The 17658-nt window shown below is 38.1% G+C and overlaps 1 protein-coding gene across 6 annotated transcripts in view; it reads left to right on the top strand.

The window, feature by feature from the left end:
* Window positions 1–17658, top strand: part of PATJ (PATJ crumbs cell polarity complex component) — a 366180-nt gene that overhangs the window by 224463 nt on the left and 124059 nt on the right. For all 6 annotated transcript variants that reach the window (XM_045999612.1, XM_045999585.1, XM_045999595.1 and 3 more), the window contains one exon: window positions 16755–16846. In XM_045999612.1, coding sequence (XP_045855568.1) covers window positions 16755–16846 — 92 coding nt within the window. The remainder of the gene's footprint in view (window positions 1–16754; window positions 16847–17658) is intronic.

The following is a 17658-nucleotide window of genomic DNA, read 5'->3' as shown; positions in this document are numbered from 1 at the left end:
TAAAAGACCTCATTTAATAAAACATCCCATTATAGAAATACTAGTTTGAGGAGAAGAAAGAAGACTAAAGGATGGGCAAAATTGCAATAAAATGATTTTCCCTAGTTTTATTAAGAAGTGGGTATTTTGTAATAGCTAAAAGTGCAAAAATAAATTGATTGACCTGTGGCAATGGTTTTATAAGTGTTAAAACATACTTGACATTTTAAATAAGTAACATATTACATGTCTGTTATGGCTCAAGGCACTTGTTAAAAAACGGTTGATTAAGCCTGACAAAAATAAATACTGTTAGCAGATCCTGAATATGACCTTCCCATATGCAACGCTAAAGTGACCCCATTTGGGGACTCTAAAAATAGTCTACAGCCTAATTCACAACTCTGGAAGTCAACAGAAGACTGTGGTGCTGCCTGATGGGACAGCCTCACACATGCAACAGTAGTGGGGTCTCTGTGTGTGGGACATTTTCCTTGCTTCAAAGTACAGCCCCGGTTATTCCGGCATATAATCAATAGCTGTCTGTGTCTTGTTAAGTCATTTCTCGTCCATTGTGTGATATCCAATATGAGTGACAAAAAGATGTCCTCATTAAGAGAACTTTTGGGGGCTAGAGAAGCCTTATGAGGAATTGAGCTCACACTGAATACTTAGTGTTTTCAAATCAGTGCTAAATTCTTTCCGTGCATTCTCCTGACTTTTACAACAAACCTATGAAAGTGGTGCTATTTTAATGCCCATTTTACAGATAAGGAAACTGAGGTCAGAAGGAGTAGAATCAGCCTGCTCAGATCTTCTCTGTACAATTTTGACAGGTGTATACACCTGATTAATCCAAACATTGATCATTTCTCTCTCCCCAGAAATTTTTCTCTCATGTACTCTCCCATTGGAACTTCTCCCATCCCAGGAGGCAAATACTACATTGATGTATTTTTTATTTTTTCCTTTCGTTAGTTTTTCCCGTTGTAGAACTTCATATATGTGGGATGGTATAGTAGTACTCTTTTGTGTCCAGCATCTTTCACTTTGCATGTCGGTGATTTATCTATGCTGTTGCATGTATTAGTAGTTTGTTCCATTTTGTTTCTGAATGATAGTACATGATAGTACATGATAGTACATGAATGATAGTACACTGAATGATACTATCATTCAGTGGTATAACTACCACAATCTGCTTATCAGTTTACCTGTGGACAGGCTTTTGGATTTTTTGCAGAGTTTTAAATAAAGTTGCTAGGAACATCTGTGTGACAGGTCTTTTTGAGGACAAATATTTTCCTTTTTCTTGGATAAATATTAATAGTAAATTAGTGGGTCCCAAGGTAGTTGTGTGTTTAACTTAAAAAGAATCCACCAGCCCTTTTTCCCAAAGAGTTGGGCCATTAAACATTCCCACCAGCAGGGGTGGGAGGTTGGGGGAACAGGTGGTGGGTAATAGGGAGGGCACGTTTTGCATGGAGCACTGGGTGTTGTGTAAAAACAATGAATACTGTTACACTGAAAAAATAAATTAAAAAAAAAAACCATTCCCACCAGCAGTGTATGGGCATTCTGGTTGTTCCACAACCTTAGCTCCTCTGGTGGCTTTGTAATGGTTCCTCATTGTGACTTTAATTTATACTTTTTTCCCTCTCTTTTAAGATTTTATTTATGTATTTGACAGAGAGTTAAAGACCGCAACTAGGCAGAGCAATAGGCAGAGGGAGATGGAGAAGCAGGCTCTGTGCTGAGTTGGGAGCTTGATGCGGGGTTCCATCCCAGGACCCTGGGACCATGATCTGAGTGATCTGAGCCCAACGCAGATGCTTAACCTTACCGAATGAGCCACCCAGGCAACCCTTTAATTTACATTTTCTTGATGACTGATGAAATTAAGCATTTTTCTTTTTCAGCAGCCTTTCAGATTGTTTTATAAAGTGTCTTAAGTCTTTTTTCCATTTTTAATTAGGTTGTCTTTTTATAATTGAACTGAATGTAGAAGTTCGTTATAGATACACTAATTCTTTGTCAGATATATGATTTATGGATCTTTCAATCTGTGGCTTGTCTATTTTCTTTTTTGTCTTTTTTTTGGTCTATTTTCTTAATGTATCTTTTTATGTATAGAACTTCTTAGTTTTGATGAAGTCATTATTTATTCATGTTTTCTTTTATAGTTATTGACCTAGCTAAGAATCTTTGCTTCCCTCCAATAATTACAATAATATTATCCTATATTTTCTTTTAAAAACTCTATAGTTTTAGCTTTTGTGTTTAGTTCTACGATCCATCTTGAATTAATTTTTGTGTGTGCTGTGAGATAAGGGTTGATGGGTTTTTTTCCATGTGAGTTCCTAGTTGATCAGCACCATTTGTTGAAAAGATTTTTTTCCCCTCATTGACTTCCTTTGCACCTTTGTCAAAAATGAAATTATCATATAGCTGTACATCTGTTTTTGGACTCTCAGACCTCTTCTATTAATCGTCCTATCTTTGATGCTGTTTCCACACTGTCCTGATTACTGTGTCTTTATAGCAAGTCTTGAATCAGGTAGCGCTATGTCCTTGTTTTGTTCTTATGTTGAAAACTATCTTGGCTATTCTAGGTCCTTTGAGTTTCCGTATGAATCTTTGAACCAAGTTGTACATTTCTATTTTTTTTTTAAAAAGTCTCCTTGGATTTTGATAGGTAATTGTATTGAATCTATAGTTTAATTTAGGGAGGCTAGGCATCTTGACAATACTGAATCTTCCAAATTATGAATGCAGTATCTCTCCATTTAATTATTTTCCTGAAATGTTTCATAATTTTCAGTGCAGAACTTTTCTGTTTTCAGTTAAATGTATTCTTATCTATTTCATATTCAGTGCTTTTGTAAGTGGATTTTTATTGTTTCATTTTTATTTGTTGTTAGTATATAGAAATACAATTGATTTTCATGTATTTGCATATTGACCTTGTATCCTATAATCATGCTAAAGTAACCTACTAGTTCTAGTAGGTTTTTTTGTTGATTCCGTAGCATTTTCTAGAGATAATTGATCATTTCATCTGTGTAAGGGAGTTTTATTTCTCCCTTTTCAATCTTTATGACCTTTATCATCCTTCCTTCCTGTGTTTTTCTCTTTCTTCCTCTCTCTCTCTCTCTTTTTTTTTTTTTTTTTTGTCGCCAATCTCAGAAGCCATTTGGTGTTGGATGATTAAAGAAGGCCTTACCTATATGTAGGTTTTTGATACATGCCCTTTATCAAGCCTAGGAGATTCATTTCCATTTCTAATTTGGTACAAGGATTTTCCTTTTAAATCACAATTTGACATTGTATTTTGTCAAATGCTTTTCCAGCACCTGTTCAGGGTATCTATATGTTTTGTTTTGTTTTGTTTTTTAAGATTTTATTCATTTAAAGAGACCATGGTGGGGCTGGGAGCTGCAGAGAGAGAGTCTCATGATCCTGAGATCATGACCCGAGCCAAAATCAAGAGTCAGACTTTTAACTGACTGAGCCACCCCAAACACCCCGCCCCTCACTTTTTAAAAAGATTTTATTTATTTTGGGGTTTTTTTTTAAGATTTTATTTATTTATTTGACAGAGATCACAAGTAGTCAGAGAGGCAGACGGAGGGAGTGGGGGAAGCAGGCTCCCCGCTGAGCAGGGAGCCTGATGTGGGGCTCAATCCCAGGGCTCTGGGATCATGACCTGAATCGAAGACAGAGGCTTTAACCCACTGAGCACCCAGGCGCCCCTTATTTATTTTGTTTTAAAATGAAATTTAAGTATAACACAGAAGAATACTCATTAATGGGATAATCGAAACTCATCATAATATCCAAAGCCCTTCAGAAGATATCCTTGACCTGCCTTTGTAGCTTCTTCAACTGCTTCACCATTATAAGATCTAGCTACATTGAACTGCTTAACTAAGTCCTTGATGCTGATGTGCATTTCCCTCCTTTCATTCTTTTGCCCATGTATTTTATTCAGGGTACTTCCACAGACATTTGAAAAACCTAGCCCAACTGTTTTGGCATAAGTTCATGACATTATTTGTGTTATTATACTAAATAAAAATCCTTCTTTAGATCAGATGTCTCTTCTTTGTATCGATTTTTTTTAAAGATTTTATTTATTTATTTGACAGAGAGAGATCACAAGTAGATAGAAAGGCAGGCAGAGAGAGAGAGAGAGAGAGGGAAGCAGGCTCCCTGCCAAGCAGAGAGCCCGATGCGGGACTCGATCCCAGGACCCTGAGATCATGACCTGAGCCAAAGGCAGCGGCTTAACCCACTGAGCCACCCAGGCGCCCTGTATAGATTTTTTTAAATGCTTCGTAACTTTAGGTAATTGACTTGAAATTCAAAGGTAAAGATGACAGAATAGAAAAACAAGAATACTAGTTATTATTTGTTAAAAATGTACTATTTTGGGCTCCTGGGTAGCTCAGTGGGTTAAGCCGCTGCCTTCGGCTCAGGTCATGATCCCAGAGCCACATTGGGCTCTCTGCTCAGCAGGGAGCCTGCTTTCCCTCTTTCTCTCTGCCTGCCTCTCTGCCTGCTTGTGATTTCTGTCAAATAAATAAATAAAATCTTTTTAAAAAAATATACTATTTTTTTGTAAGAGAAGTAGCTTGTGATACCAGATACATTTTTAACTAACTTTTTTTTTTTTTTTTCAGATAAATCCCTTAATCTCTTTTGGCATCTCTTAACTATAAAATAGAAGAGAAGTCAATAATATCTTTAAAAATCTTTCAAACTTAATGTTGTGTGATTCTGAGGTCTAAATTTTTGCTTTCAAACTTCAGCTCATGATTTAGCCTAAGGAATTTCTGGTCTCTATTCTGGGGAACATAAAAGCTGTAAATCCTTTCTCAGAAATTTTACCAAACAAATCTCTTCGGCTCTGTAAGTTGCTCTCAACCAGGTTTGTGTATCAGAATCATAGGACATGTTCACCTAGATAACCACACTATCCCATCCTACTAGATGAGAATTTCTGAAGGTGCGGCCTACGTGAGCTTTTAACTAGTCAGTATATAACAGATCTTATTAGGAGTCTAGATGCGAATTTTTGCTCCTGTCATAGAAGGACATTGACAGAAGTACCAGAAACCTTATTGTAGAAGATATGACCATTTGCTATTCAGTTCAGATTACACACCAATTGCGTGAAATAAAATAGTGTGCTCAGTGATGGAACAAGCAATTTCGCTAGCCAAGTAACATTGAGTGTCTCCTGGAATCCACAAAAGGAAAGGAGAAGAGATCCTTAGTGGTCTGTAATACTTCCTGCCCTTGAACTTGAGTCTCGGTTTCTATATGTCTCTTTTAAATGCCAAGTGGATGGGATTGACATAACGTAGGGGGTGTGGCTAGAAAAATTAGGGTAGGAGAATAGGAGGATTTCTCAGCTGAAGGCTCAGAATTTTGCACAACGTTTAAATATCATAATTTAAAATTATTTTGACTCTAAGTTTTCTTGCCTCTCCTCATTTATGTTTCTGACTATGATTCAAAAGTACTATGTTAGCAAATAGATTTTTTTTAAGATTTTATTTATTTGACAGAGAAATCACAAGTAGGCAGAGAAGCAGGCAGAGAGAGAGGGGGAAGCAGACTCCCCGCTGAGCAGAGAGCCCGCTGGGGGTCTCGATTCCAGGACCCTGAGATCGTGACCTGAGCCGAAGGCAGAGGCTTAACCCACTGAGCCACCCAGGTGCCCCAGCAAATAGATTTTAATTCTAAATGATTCCCTAGTATTCCCTAGTATATTCCCTAGTATAAAGATGTTAATTCTTACTACTATTTTTTCTCTTTTTTAACTCACAGATTATACTTTTTTTACATGTTTTTAGGATATCATGTAATCATAAAAAATTCAAATGGTACAGGTAAAAGTAATACTCTTCCCTCTTTTACCTCTGTAATACTACTTCTCTCCAGGTAACCCCAGTCAACTTCCCATCCTTCCTGTTGGTCGAATGCATTGTCACATACAGTGTGCAAAGGACAGATTTTAAAATTAATGTAGGGGCGCCTGGGTGGCTCAGTGGGTTAAAGCCTCTGCCTTCGGCTCAGGTCATGATCCCAGGGTCCTAGGATCGAGCCCCACATCAGACTCTCTGCTCTGGGGGAGCCTGCTTCCTCCTCTCTCTCTCTCTGCCTGCCTCTCTGCCTAGTTGTGATTTCTCTCTGTCAAATAAATAAAATATTTAAAAAAATAAAATAAAATTCTAAAATTAATGTAAACAATCATACTGTACATCCTTTTCTACTGAATGATATGTCATTTGTGATATGTATTAGTTATATGCCAGTACAAATAATACTACAATGTACTGGTACATATGTTTTGGTGTGGTTGTTTGAATATGTGGCATAAAAAATGTCAAATCATCTTTCTTCTGTGTTTTACAAACTGCAAGATGGAAAGTTTGGATAAGAGGCCATTTCCCCCGAACCTAGCAAACACTATATGTGATCAGACTGTAGCCGACCTGCCAGATGTGGTTTTTATAAATGAAAAAAATTCTTTACATATATATCCTACATTAACACATAAGGAAGTGACTGAGAAAGTAGGACTATACTTGGGTGACGCAGTTTTTAAAGTTGCCACTTGGATTTTTATCTGCCTTCACTACTCCAGAGTCTAGAATGAGAATTGGGAGCTGGGGAATTATTTTGGAGAGAGAGGGAGGTGTTTGGGCTCTGGGTGATTTGAAAGAGTATTACGCAAAGTAGCAGGAGTCCCCTTCCAACCCCATCCCTGCTAGAAAGAGGCTTTAGGATCAGGAGATGGGAATTGGGGTTCTGGCTCTGCCACTCCCTTCCCTAGAATCCTCAGACAAGTCCCCAAGTGTGAGTCTCAGTGTCTTCACCTGTCTTACCCGCCTGCCATGCCACGCAGCGAGGCAGTGCCAGACTCTGTGTGACATAGTCTTTAGAAGTTTCCAGATGTGCATGATCCAACCCTGATTCTACAGGACTGATTGACTGACAAGACTTTAATCTTTTCTTTCTTTCTTTTTTTTTTTTTTTTAAAGATTTTATTTATTTATTTGACAGAGAGAGATCACAAGTAGGCAGAGGCAGGCAGAGAGAGAGGAGGAAGCAGGCTCCCTGCTGAGCAGAGAGCCTGATGCGGGGTGGGATCCAAGACATGACCCCAAGACATGACCTGAGCCGAAGGCAGAGGCTTTAACCCACTGAGCCACCCAGGCGCCCCTCTTTCTTTTTTTTTTTTTTTTAAAGAGAAGGTGAAGTTTGGAGAAGGGGAGTTGCGCACTTTGAGCAAGTCCTTTGATGACTGATTGGGTGTCTGGCTGTCTCTGTGGGCATGTCAAGGAAAATATTTTGAAGCGAGGAAAACGTCTAGTAACAGAGAGATTTGGAGTAGAGCTCTAATTAGATCATTGTATGAAAGAGGCAAACATGAAGCTGGACCTCACTAGTTTGGGGAAAGTCTTGACTCACAGCATGTACCGATGTTCTTGGAAGAAGGAATTCCAGGTCAGTGGTCAGCTGAGTCCTAGTTACTTATGGGACTAACAAGACCACCAAGAGAGGTAGGTTGTAATGCCCCAGCCTCCTAGGAAAACATGATTCCTTTGCAATATTAATGAGCTGTTAAGAGATGGATTATACTTCTGCCTCCATTCACTCCATTCACTCTGTCTATGTCCTGCAGGTAACAGGAAATTATCCAAGGCACCTCCTTCATTTTATCAAGTGAACCAACCTGTAGCAATTGGAGCAACTTTCACAGAAACACTAACAATCAGAGCAAAACATAAATGTATACCTCCACTCACTTCCTTGAGTCAGAATTTTTTAAACTTGTCAAGATTTAGGATTCAAAAGAACATCCTGTTTTCTCAATATATCAAACTTAGAGAGATGTGAGCTACATACTACTATTACTTTGCCTTTAGAAGGTATTTCAGTTTAATTAGATTTGTTTGAGCGAATATAAATCTCTCACGCTTAAGCCTTTTAAATGAATGTGTTCCTTTGGGAACATTGTACTTCACAAGAAATAGATTACATTGAAGTTGCAGACCTCATTTCAGCACTGCGTCATTAAACTATCCTTAAAACCTGCTCCTTTGCCCAAAGTATTAAATTACTGGAGCTTGATGTGTATTATTTGATCTTGCTGAGGAAAAGATTAATGTGACAATTTGTTCAGAAATATTTTTTCATCAGAATAAAATTGTTTTCACGTGAGTTTAAGTCATCTTCCCTGTTCTGTCCCCTAGCCTTGCTGCCCCTCTCTTTTCTTCTTCTCCCCTGCCTGCAAAATTGAAATGGTGGTTTGGAAAGTGAGCATCATTCTTCATGGGGACGAGTGCCCAAGGTTCTTGGAAAGAGATAATCTTCTACAAGATCTTCTTTGAATAGGACCTGGTTACTCCTGTAACACACAGCATCCCCTCCCAAAAGCTATACCCCAGTCCCTGTGGTTCCTAGAAAGAGACCTGCAGTTTCCTACCTGCCCATCTTTTCATAGGCTTTCTGCTGGTCCTGGTGCTCTTCCGGCTGCCCACTTTCCCCCACCCCCGTGCTTGCTGAGTTTCTCTCTGTGCCTCAAGACCAACCCACTCCTCTTAGATAGTCACTTCTTGCTTTATGCCAACATTCATCATATGGCAGTGCAATTTTTTGTTTCTAAAACTGTGGTCACTTACTAGGGTACAGGATGCTGGAGTGCAGGAGCCATATCTGACTGAATAAAGTAATTCCTATAAAGTGACGTTCAGAGAATCTGGCATTTGGAACATATCTGGTGCTCATTACATGGTAGCTTTGGTAAGGATGGTAATAAAAATTCCTGTGTCCTCACTCTTGTACAGTGACTGCTGAGGTAATGAGTAAATGGATGGAGATAACATATATCTATTATACTTCTTTTGGAATATTTCTGAGTCTGGGGTTTCTATTTTGTGAGGCTGTTAATTGAATTTAAAATTTCACAGGATTAAGAATGAGTTACTTATCCTATGAGTTTTTTTTTTAACCTCAGGTAAATACCTTTAGGAATGTTTCCTGGGATGCCTGGGTGCCTCTGTTGGTTGAGCATCTGCCTTCAGCTCGGGTCATGATCCTGGGGTCCTGGGATCAAGTCCCACATCAGGCTCCTTGCTCAGTGGGGAGCCTGCTTCTCCCTCTCCCTCTGCCACTTCCTCTACTTGTGCTCTCTCTGTCAAATAAATAAATAAAATCTTTAAAAAAAAAAAAAAAGGAATGTTTCCTAATCGCTAACAGGACAGGCTTTTTGACTCAGATCTGGCTATAAATACTGGCTCTAGATGACTTATATATTGGTTAAATTCCTTAAACGCACTACACCTTAGTTTCTCTGTCTGTATAATCAGGTGATAATGCATTCCTCTCCTGATGTGTGAGACTTAAGTGAAATAATGTATTTAAGATATGTGTATATATGCCTTATGTGTTGTAAGCATTTGTTAAATGGTGTTATTACAAAATAGTAATAAAATATCAATAGAGAAAAACAAACTTGAAATCTCCTCAAATCCCACCAGACTTGAGGTATCATCATTGTTGATATTTAGTAAATACTCATAGAGCTTTCTTTTTTTTTTTAATGTCATTTATTTTTTTTTTTAAAGATTTTATTTATTTGTCAGAGAGAGACACAGTGAGAGAGGGAGCACAAGCAGGGGGAGTGGGAAAGGGAGAAGCAGACTCCCCAGTGAGCAGGGAGCCCAATGCAGGGCTCAGTCCCAGGACCCTGGGATCATGACCTGAGCCCAAGGCAGAGGCTTAAGGACTGAGCCACCCAGGTGCTCCCTCATAGAGCTTTCTTTAGACTAAGAACTTTTACATAAATGAAAATAATGTGATTGACAACATGATATTTTATCATTTACTTTTTTCACTCAATAATTTTATCTTTTTATGGCAGTGGATCTAGGTCTGTGTCATCCTTCACCTTTTAATGCCACAGTTTTCCATTTATCAACATAACAATGGCAAATATAATAAACCTTTTGTTGATGACTATAGGGTTTTCCATTTTTTCTCATAATGGAATATTATAAGTATAGCCATGACAGACATTTTTTTGATCCCAGATTTTTAATCCTTTAAGGATAAATTTTTAGCAGTGAAATTGTTCAACTAAAAATTAACCTATAGGGCATCTGGAAGGCTCAGTCAGTTAAGTGTCTGACTCTTGATTTTGCCTCAGGTCATGATCTGAGTCAGGAGATCCACGCTGGCATCAGGCTCCACACTCAGCAAGAGTCCTTGAGATTCTCTCTCTCCCTCAACCCCTCCCCCAACTCATGGTCTCTCTCAAATAAATAAGTAAAATTATTTTTTAAATTATCCTATAAAAAGATTCATCAACTTATAAACATTTATTTGTGTTTTTTTCTGGATGTATGTTATACTCATTAAAAGAGTTTATTAAAGAAAAAGTTAAGGTATAAATTCCAGTATCATGAAATGTAAAATATGGACTACATTTATTTATTTATTTATTTAATATTTTATTTATTTATTTATTTAACAGACAGAGATTACAAGTAGGCAGAGAGGCAGGCAGAGAGGCTCAGCAGAGAGCCCGATGTGAGGCTTGATCCCATGTCTCCAGGATCATCTGAGCTGAAGGCAGAGGCTTTAACCCACTGAGCCACCCAGGTGCCCCTATGGACTACATTTAAAAGTAAAGTAAGGAGAAGGACTCTCAGATTTCATTATCAGAAGTTCCAGTTACCTGAATCCCAGTTTTTTAATAATAATTTCTCAACTCTTCATAAGAAATGCTTCTACTGGGCGCCTGGGTGGCTCAGTGGTTTAAGCCGCTGCCTTCGGCTCAGGTCATGATCTCAGGGTCCTGGGATTGAGTCCCACATCGGGCTCTCTGCTCGGCAGGGAGCCTGCTTCCCTCTCACTCTCTCTGCCTGCCTCTCTGCCTACTTATGATCTTTCTCTGTCAAATAAATACATAAAATCTTTAAAAAAAAAGAAATGCTTCTACTTTAATAAAAGTATGGGCAGAGGTGGTGTTGTTGAGTATTGTATTATAACATGATATTCAAACCTTAGGCAAATCTGTTGCTTGAACTAAATTTTAGTTTTTGTATAATTAATATCTCTAATCCCAGCTTAAGTTAATTAACTTGGACTTCCAATTTTGTAAGTTTTTTGAATAGTTTTAATTGAGTTGCTCTCCAGCATAAATTTATATTCATGTTCAGTTGAACTATGGAAAATGGAGAGATATTTTTGAATATTAATTTTATTGAAACAAATCTCATTAAAGACCTCGTGAGTGGAAGTTAATGTAGTATAACCAAAGGACTTATATCCATTTATTTTTGCTGAATCTTGCTATATTAACCCTAATTCTATAGACTATAAAATAATGCAATTAAATGTCCTGTTTTTGGTACCTAAATATAGAGGGTTTACCTCAAAATAGTGTTTTCTGAATTTTTTTCCTCCCTCTACAGTAGCAGAAATCAACCCATGATGGGAAATATGAATCCCATAGAAAACCCATTATAATATGATTTCTGAGTTTTATAGAAACAGAGGTTTCTCATTTGAGGCTATCATCTTCAGTATCTAGACCTGCTATTGTTTGTCCCTGAATAACACCTCATTGAACTGGAAATTCAGAATTTAGGAAAAGGTGAGCTAATTTACCCATGATAAAATATTTGTGTCTTTCTGGGACCAGGAACCACTGAGCAGAAATTGAAGTTACTGACCGTGTGGAGGAGCTCAGGAAGCCCCCTTTCGTCAGTATCAGGAGAGGAAGCCAAGCCTAGATAAGAAAACCAGAATTGTAGCTCAAGAGTTTAGAATGCTCCTTTGGACAGAAAGTCTTTTCCCTCTCTTTTTCTCTTTTTGCTCTGAATGCCCAGATAAATTACTTAGTGTCAGAGAGAGTGTAAGATTTAGGAGATAGAAAGAGCGATGTCACTTCAATATATGTTAATATTTAGAAATACAGGCAGAGATACTGTATGGGTGGAGACTTTTTGTTGGCAAAGAACAGAAATTAGTTCAAGGTAATTTAACCAAAAAAGGGAGAATTTTTTGTAGTAGTATCGGTGTCCTAGAACTTGGAGATCAGGTTGTCTGGGGGCCCTCAGGAAATGATGGCTTTTCCTGGACCTTCACATCCACATCGCAGAATATGACCACCTTATAGAACCTCACAGAAGATGTAGAAAATTGTTACAAGTGTCTTTCAACATGCATAAACTGGACTGTCCCAGAAGAAGTAGGGATATATGGTTATCCTTGAATAGAAGAGTTGTAGATCTCAGATTTTAAGATAACAATTTAGATATAATGGAAATACCCAATCAGAACTAAGGATGGTTCTCCCCACCAAGAAGAATACTGTCAAAAATAAGGACATATCGGGGCACTTGAGTGGCTCAGTTGGTTAATCGACTGCCTTCTGCTCGGGTCATGATCCCAGAGTCCTGGGAGCGGGTCCCACATCGTCTGCTTCTCCCTCTGACCTCCTGTCTCATGCTCTCTCATTCTGTCTCTCTCTCTCTCTCTCTCTCAAATAAATAAAATCTTTAAAAAAAATATTCTATAAAGATGGGAGCAGTATTTGCCTGAAAATGAAATATTTTAATTGTCTTCCTTTGGCATAAGTCAGAAAAAATTAAAATGGTGATCAACCTATACACAATATCTGTACAATGAAAAAACATGTAGTACGTATTATTATTCAGGTTGTAGTTTGTTTGCACAAAGAGAAAAGTACAGTCTTAAGGGATTCCATGTCACATTTAGGGCTTAAAAAGCCTAGCAGTCAACTAGGGGGCTTTTCCTCTTTGCATTATGGTGAAATGCTTTGATTCTGACTTCTGTATCTCTGAGTTCTAGGACCTAAGATGGTAGGTTACCAGCATCCTCCTGTTCCCACTCAGAGAACAGACATCTTTATAAAGGTGACTTTCAAAATCATATGATTTTTATGGGCATCATACAAATGGGACCTCTAGGTGTTTCTTAGGACTATGGGCTTCTAAACAAAAGCCGAATCACCAAAGGCAAATTGCTTCAACTCTTGGAATTCCATAATACCCCCGTTGCTCTGAGATTTAAATGAGATACTGTACCTGAAGAGCTTAACATAATGTTTGGCACAGAGTAAGCCCTGGATAAATAGTAGCTGTTATTAATTAGAATTAACCTGAAAGACTTGGAGGAAGTGTAGAGTGCTTTCTTTTTTGCCTATGCTATACTTAGAGGATGTCCTACATCTGGTGTTTAAAGAATAGTGCCCTCAGAGAACAGCAGCTTCTCAGAAATAGAAAAAGGGACAGTCTGAAGTTAATTGTGCATAAAATGCATCATATTCTTTCTAATTACTTACTGATTTTCTCTGGAGTGTGTTTCCTTTCGTGATGAAGAAATAGAAAAACTGCTTATGCAGTGGGAAGCTATATGTGCCTTTCATTTAAATGGTGAAACTATTTTATATTAAATAAGATCTACAAAAACAGAAAAGAGATCTCACTATCTTGGAACTCAGCGGCTGCGAATGTGTTCTTCCTGAGCTCAGAAGAGAGGCTTTGTCTTAAATTGTTTTAATCCTGAGATCTACATTTTCTTTTCTGATTTACTCCAGTTCCATCAGGCTTCCCTCTGTCCTGAGTTTCTTGTTCTGTTCCCAGTCTTGTGCCGCAGATCAGCGTTTCCCCAGAGGCCTCCAAACATTGGCAGGAGCAGCTGCCATCCCCGTAGATGGCACAGTTGTTGGCACCGGAAGAAACATCCCCAGCAAGCAAGCTGTTCTACCTTTCTGTAGCCAGAGCCCCTGAATATTCACAAACAGCACCGGGAAGGCATAACTGTAGATTTTTACTCTTAGATAAATTAAAATTAATGACCCACTTTCTTCATTCAGGCTGTAATTTTTCCCTCTTAGAATAATAAGACCGTACATTTTATTCTATCCAAATGGAAGATCACAGCTAAAAAGCAGGCTTATCCACAAACATGGAACAGCTTAATTTTCTGTATATCCAAGCTTTTGCTAATAAAAAAGACTTTAAAAAAAAAAAACCCTCAATCCCTTTGAAGGCTAGAGCCCACCTCAGAGAAAGGAGACTAGCGGCTGATTAATGGAAACATCACTTGGATTCGGGGCTCTGTGATCCAGTCCATCCTCGCCGAGAGCCACTGTGTGCAGGCTTCGAAGGACAGGCTGGCAAGTACCTTGTGGGGACATAGTTCCTGGCCTTAAGAAGTTGAGCTCAGTTCAGTAAATTCCCTGTACATGCACTGATGCTCACCACCTAACTGGGATTGACTTTAGCACGTAAGGTGAGCTGTAAATGCAAGAGAATATTTTAAAATCTAGTGCCCCGAAACTCAAAGAGAGGAAGGTTTAATAGCTCTGCTTTCTGAAAGCACTGGTCAGACACAGTGGGGAAGACATTCGCAAATAATTTTCTGAGTGCCAGACAATGAATCAGGCATATTCCACGTGCCTTCTCATTTTAAAATTGTGATATAAAGTTCCTTATTTATGGGGCACCTGGGTGGCTCAGTCAGTTGGGCATGTGCCTTCAGCTCAGGTCATGATCTAAGGGTCCTGGGATCGAGCCCATGTTGGGCTCCCCGCTCGGGGGAAGTCTGTCTCCCTTTCCCTCTGCCCTTCCCCACTGCTCATGCTCTCTCACTTTCTCTCTCTCTCTCTGTCTCTCTCTCTCTATCTCAAATAAATGAAAATAAAATCAAATATATAAAGTTCCTCATTTTTTTGTTCATTGTAAATGAAAGAAATTGAGAAATATGGTTTGTAAAAAAAAAAGTAATCATGGCAGATATACTATTTTGTAACTAGGTTTTGCTACTTACTACATTTGGGCATTTTCTATGTCATTAAGTATTTTTTTTTCACACTGATCTTAATAATTACATGACTTATTTAACCATTTTTGCCTTATAACTACGTTAGGTAAGAAGATATAAATATGAGGCAACTAAAACCATGAAAGTATTAGGAGAAAACATAAAGGGTGGGTTCTTCAAAAAATATATATACGTATATATATTTAGAGCAGTGAAATTGAGAGGAAGGTATAGACATTTCCCATCTGTCCCTTTTAGATTCCCAACATTCAGAGTGGTATGTTTGTTACGTTGATGAACCTGCACTGGTATCATCATCACCAAATCCAGAGCTTACACTGGGGTTCACTCTTGGTGGTGTCCATTCTGTGGTATCAGACAGATGTATAATGGCACATGTCCGTTGTTGTAGTATCATCCAGAGGGCAGGCACATCTTTAAATACATGATATTGGGGTGCTTGGGTGGCTCAGTCTGCTGAGCGGTGACTCTTGGTTTCGGCTCAGGTCTTGATCTCAGGGTCATGGGATGGAGCCCCATGGGAGGCTCCGCGCCAGGCATGGAGTCACGGTGAGGGATTCTCTCCCTCCCTCCTTCTGCCCCTCCCCACTGTACTCTTGCGCACATGCTCACTTTCTCTTTCTCAAATCTTAAAAAGAGTGAAGACTGAGGCACAGGGAAATAGTGTGCAGATCCAGGCGTTTCTGGGAGGTTGATTATTTTGGTGAATACAGAAGCTGGTAGAGTGAGGGGCATAGTGAGAAGGAGGTTCCAGTTTAGTCTCTGCAGCAGCTTTGATGTGCGTTCCCACTTTATCCCCTTCAAGATGATGGATGAGCTTCATTTCAGACAACTCCATCCTGTGAAGTGTTCGTTTCCGTTCACTTTTTTATTATATCGGCTGTGACAAAAACCTTTTCCAGGTGTGTCCTCCAACACAAAATTTCAGAGACGTCAAGGACAGGCAAATACAAATTACAAAAACTGGAAATCCCTTTTTACGCTTCCTTATAAAGTGTACTGTGCTATCCCTTAAATAGTAGAAAATCTCAAGGCCTCAGTTATGTTGGGACAGTATAGATCATTAACTACTTAAAGAGACAGGAGGAGAAAAGCCAGAACTGTATGAGCTATTATTAATTGGGTGAAATAAAAGATTGATTATTGCTCTCATCATAGTTTATCAGTGGAAAAATCTGGAGTAAAAAAAAATGGAGTGCAAATGTTTTTAGATCATATTTAGGTGAGTTCAATCAAGTTAAAAATCCCACCACATCTTAGATAAGAGCAGATGGCTCATTGATTGCGTATAGTAAAATGTTTCTGTGCAATTGATCTAAAATTTGATTTAAAATGGGGATATAATATCTACTTCCTCTGGAGTAACAAAATTTATGCTATGTAATAACCTTGACACATTTACAGAATCATGTTTAATGGGCCCTCCAGAACTCTGGTGAATACCACAGCTTGGTCTGTTTTCTACATCTTTTAGGAATCTGGAAAAGCTGTAGGAAATATATCTGCTGTAAGATTTTTGTATTTAGCTCAACTACTGCTTTCTTGAAGTTTAGCAAGAGTCAAGAACTCTATATTCTTTATTAACTGCTTTCAAAACTGAATTTAAGAGATGTTAATAGCTGTTTAGAATTAGTATTTGAATCGTACTACAAAGACTATGAAGATTTTTAGCATTGTAGAGTCCTACATGGAACCACTTAAAAATGAATGGACTTCATTGTTTAATTCCAAGTATATTCCCATCTGTTTGCATGAATGTACAAATAAATACATTTATTTTGTATTATTAATATAATATATATTAGTAATATATAATATATATTATTTTTATACAAAGTATACATATTGCATTTTTACAAGTGCATTTTATTTTTCCCAAATAGATAAATAATCAGATCCTGTATGGAAGAAGTCACCAAAATGCATCTGCCATTATTAAGACCGCCCCATCAAAGGTCAAGCTGGTTTTCATCAGGTAAGATAGATAAATGTGTGGTTTTCTAAAATCTAAGATGTCTTCTGAAGTTGCTATTATTTTGTAAGACTGTCTTGTCTTTGGTTTGTCTAACAAAATCACCATATCATAAAAATACATTTTCCTTTTTAACTGTCACTTTAAAGAAAGCATAAATTGTTTCAATTATGAGGTTTTCTTGTTATTTACATTTCATATGATGGGATTATTGGTTGAAGTTGGTATTTGTATCCAATTTTTTAAATTTCTTCCCTTCCTGGAGCTGATCGTCCCCTCTGTAGAACCTTCTAGTTTCCTTCTGTCACCAACATGTGGTATATTTGCTGACTCATTGATGTCTCCATCAAGGAATGGCAGGAAAACATAACCCAGGACATTTTAGGAACTTCGTAGTAAGAGTGCTGGTGAGAAATCCAGAGGGGATCAGATATGAGGTGTAGAGTTGTGTGGTATGTTTGGGTTTCCACATTTTCCTTTACCCTACCTGCTACCTGACTGCCATCCTTCTGGCATAAATCAGTCAGACTTTGGAATTCCCGTTGGTGGTAGCTATTCTTGCCTCATCATCAATGGAATGTCTGATTCCTTTTTGGACCAAATTGGCTGATAAATCTGAATTATCATTAAATAATGTAACTAACCCTGTCCATTAACTGTTGCTCTGGTTTTTTTTTTTCCTTCTGAGTCTCAGATAACAGCTGTAAAATGAAAATAATAAAGCACCTACCTCATTCATTGTGATATGTCAAAAATTTGAAATGTTGATGTTGAACACACCCTCTCACATAGAGTAGAGGCTGAAAGGGTGTTGG

This window comes from Meles meles, chromosome 1 (genome assembly GCF_922984935.1).
Source record: "Meles meles chromosome 1, mMelMel3.1 paternal haplotype, whole genome shotgun sequence".
In the NCBI taxonomy this organism is placed as follows: domain Eukaryota; kingdom Metazoa; phylum Chordata; class Mammalia; order Carnivora; family Mustelidae; genus Meles; species Meles meles.
Note: the sequence above shows the minus strand (reverse complement) of the source record. Positions and strands in the feature narration are given on the sequence as shown.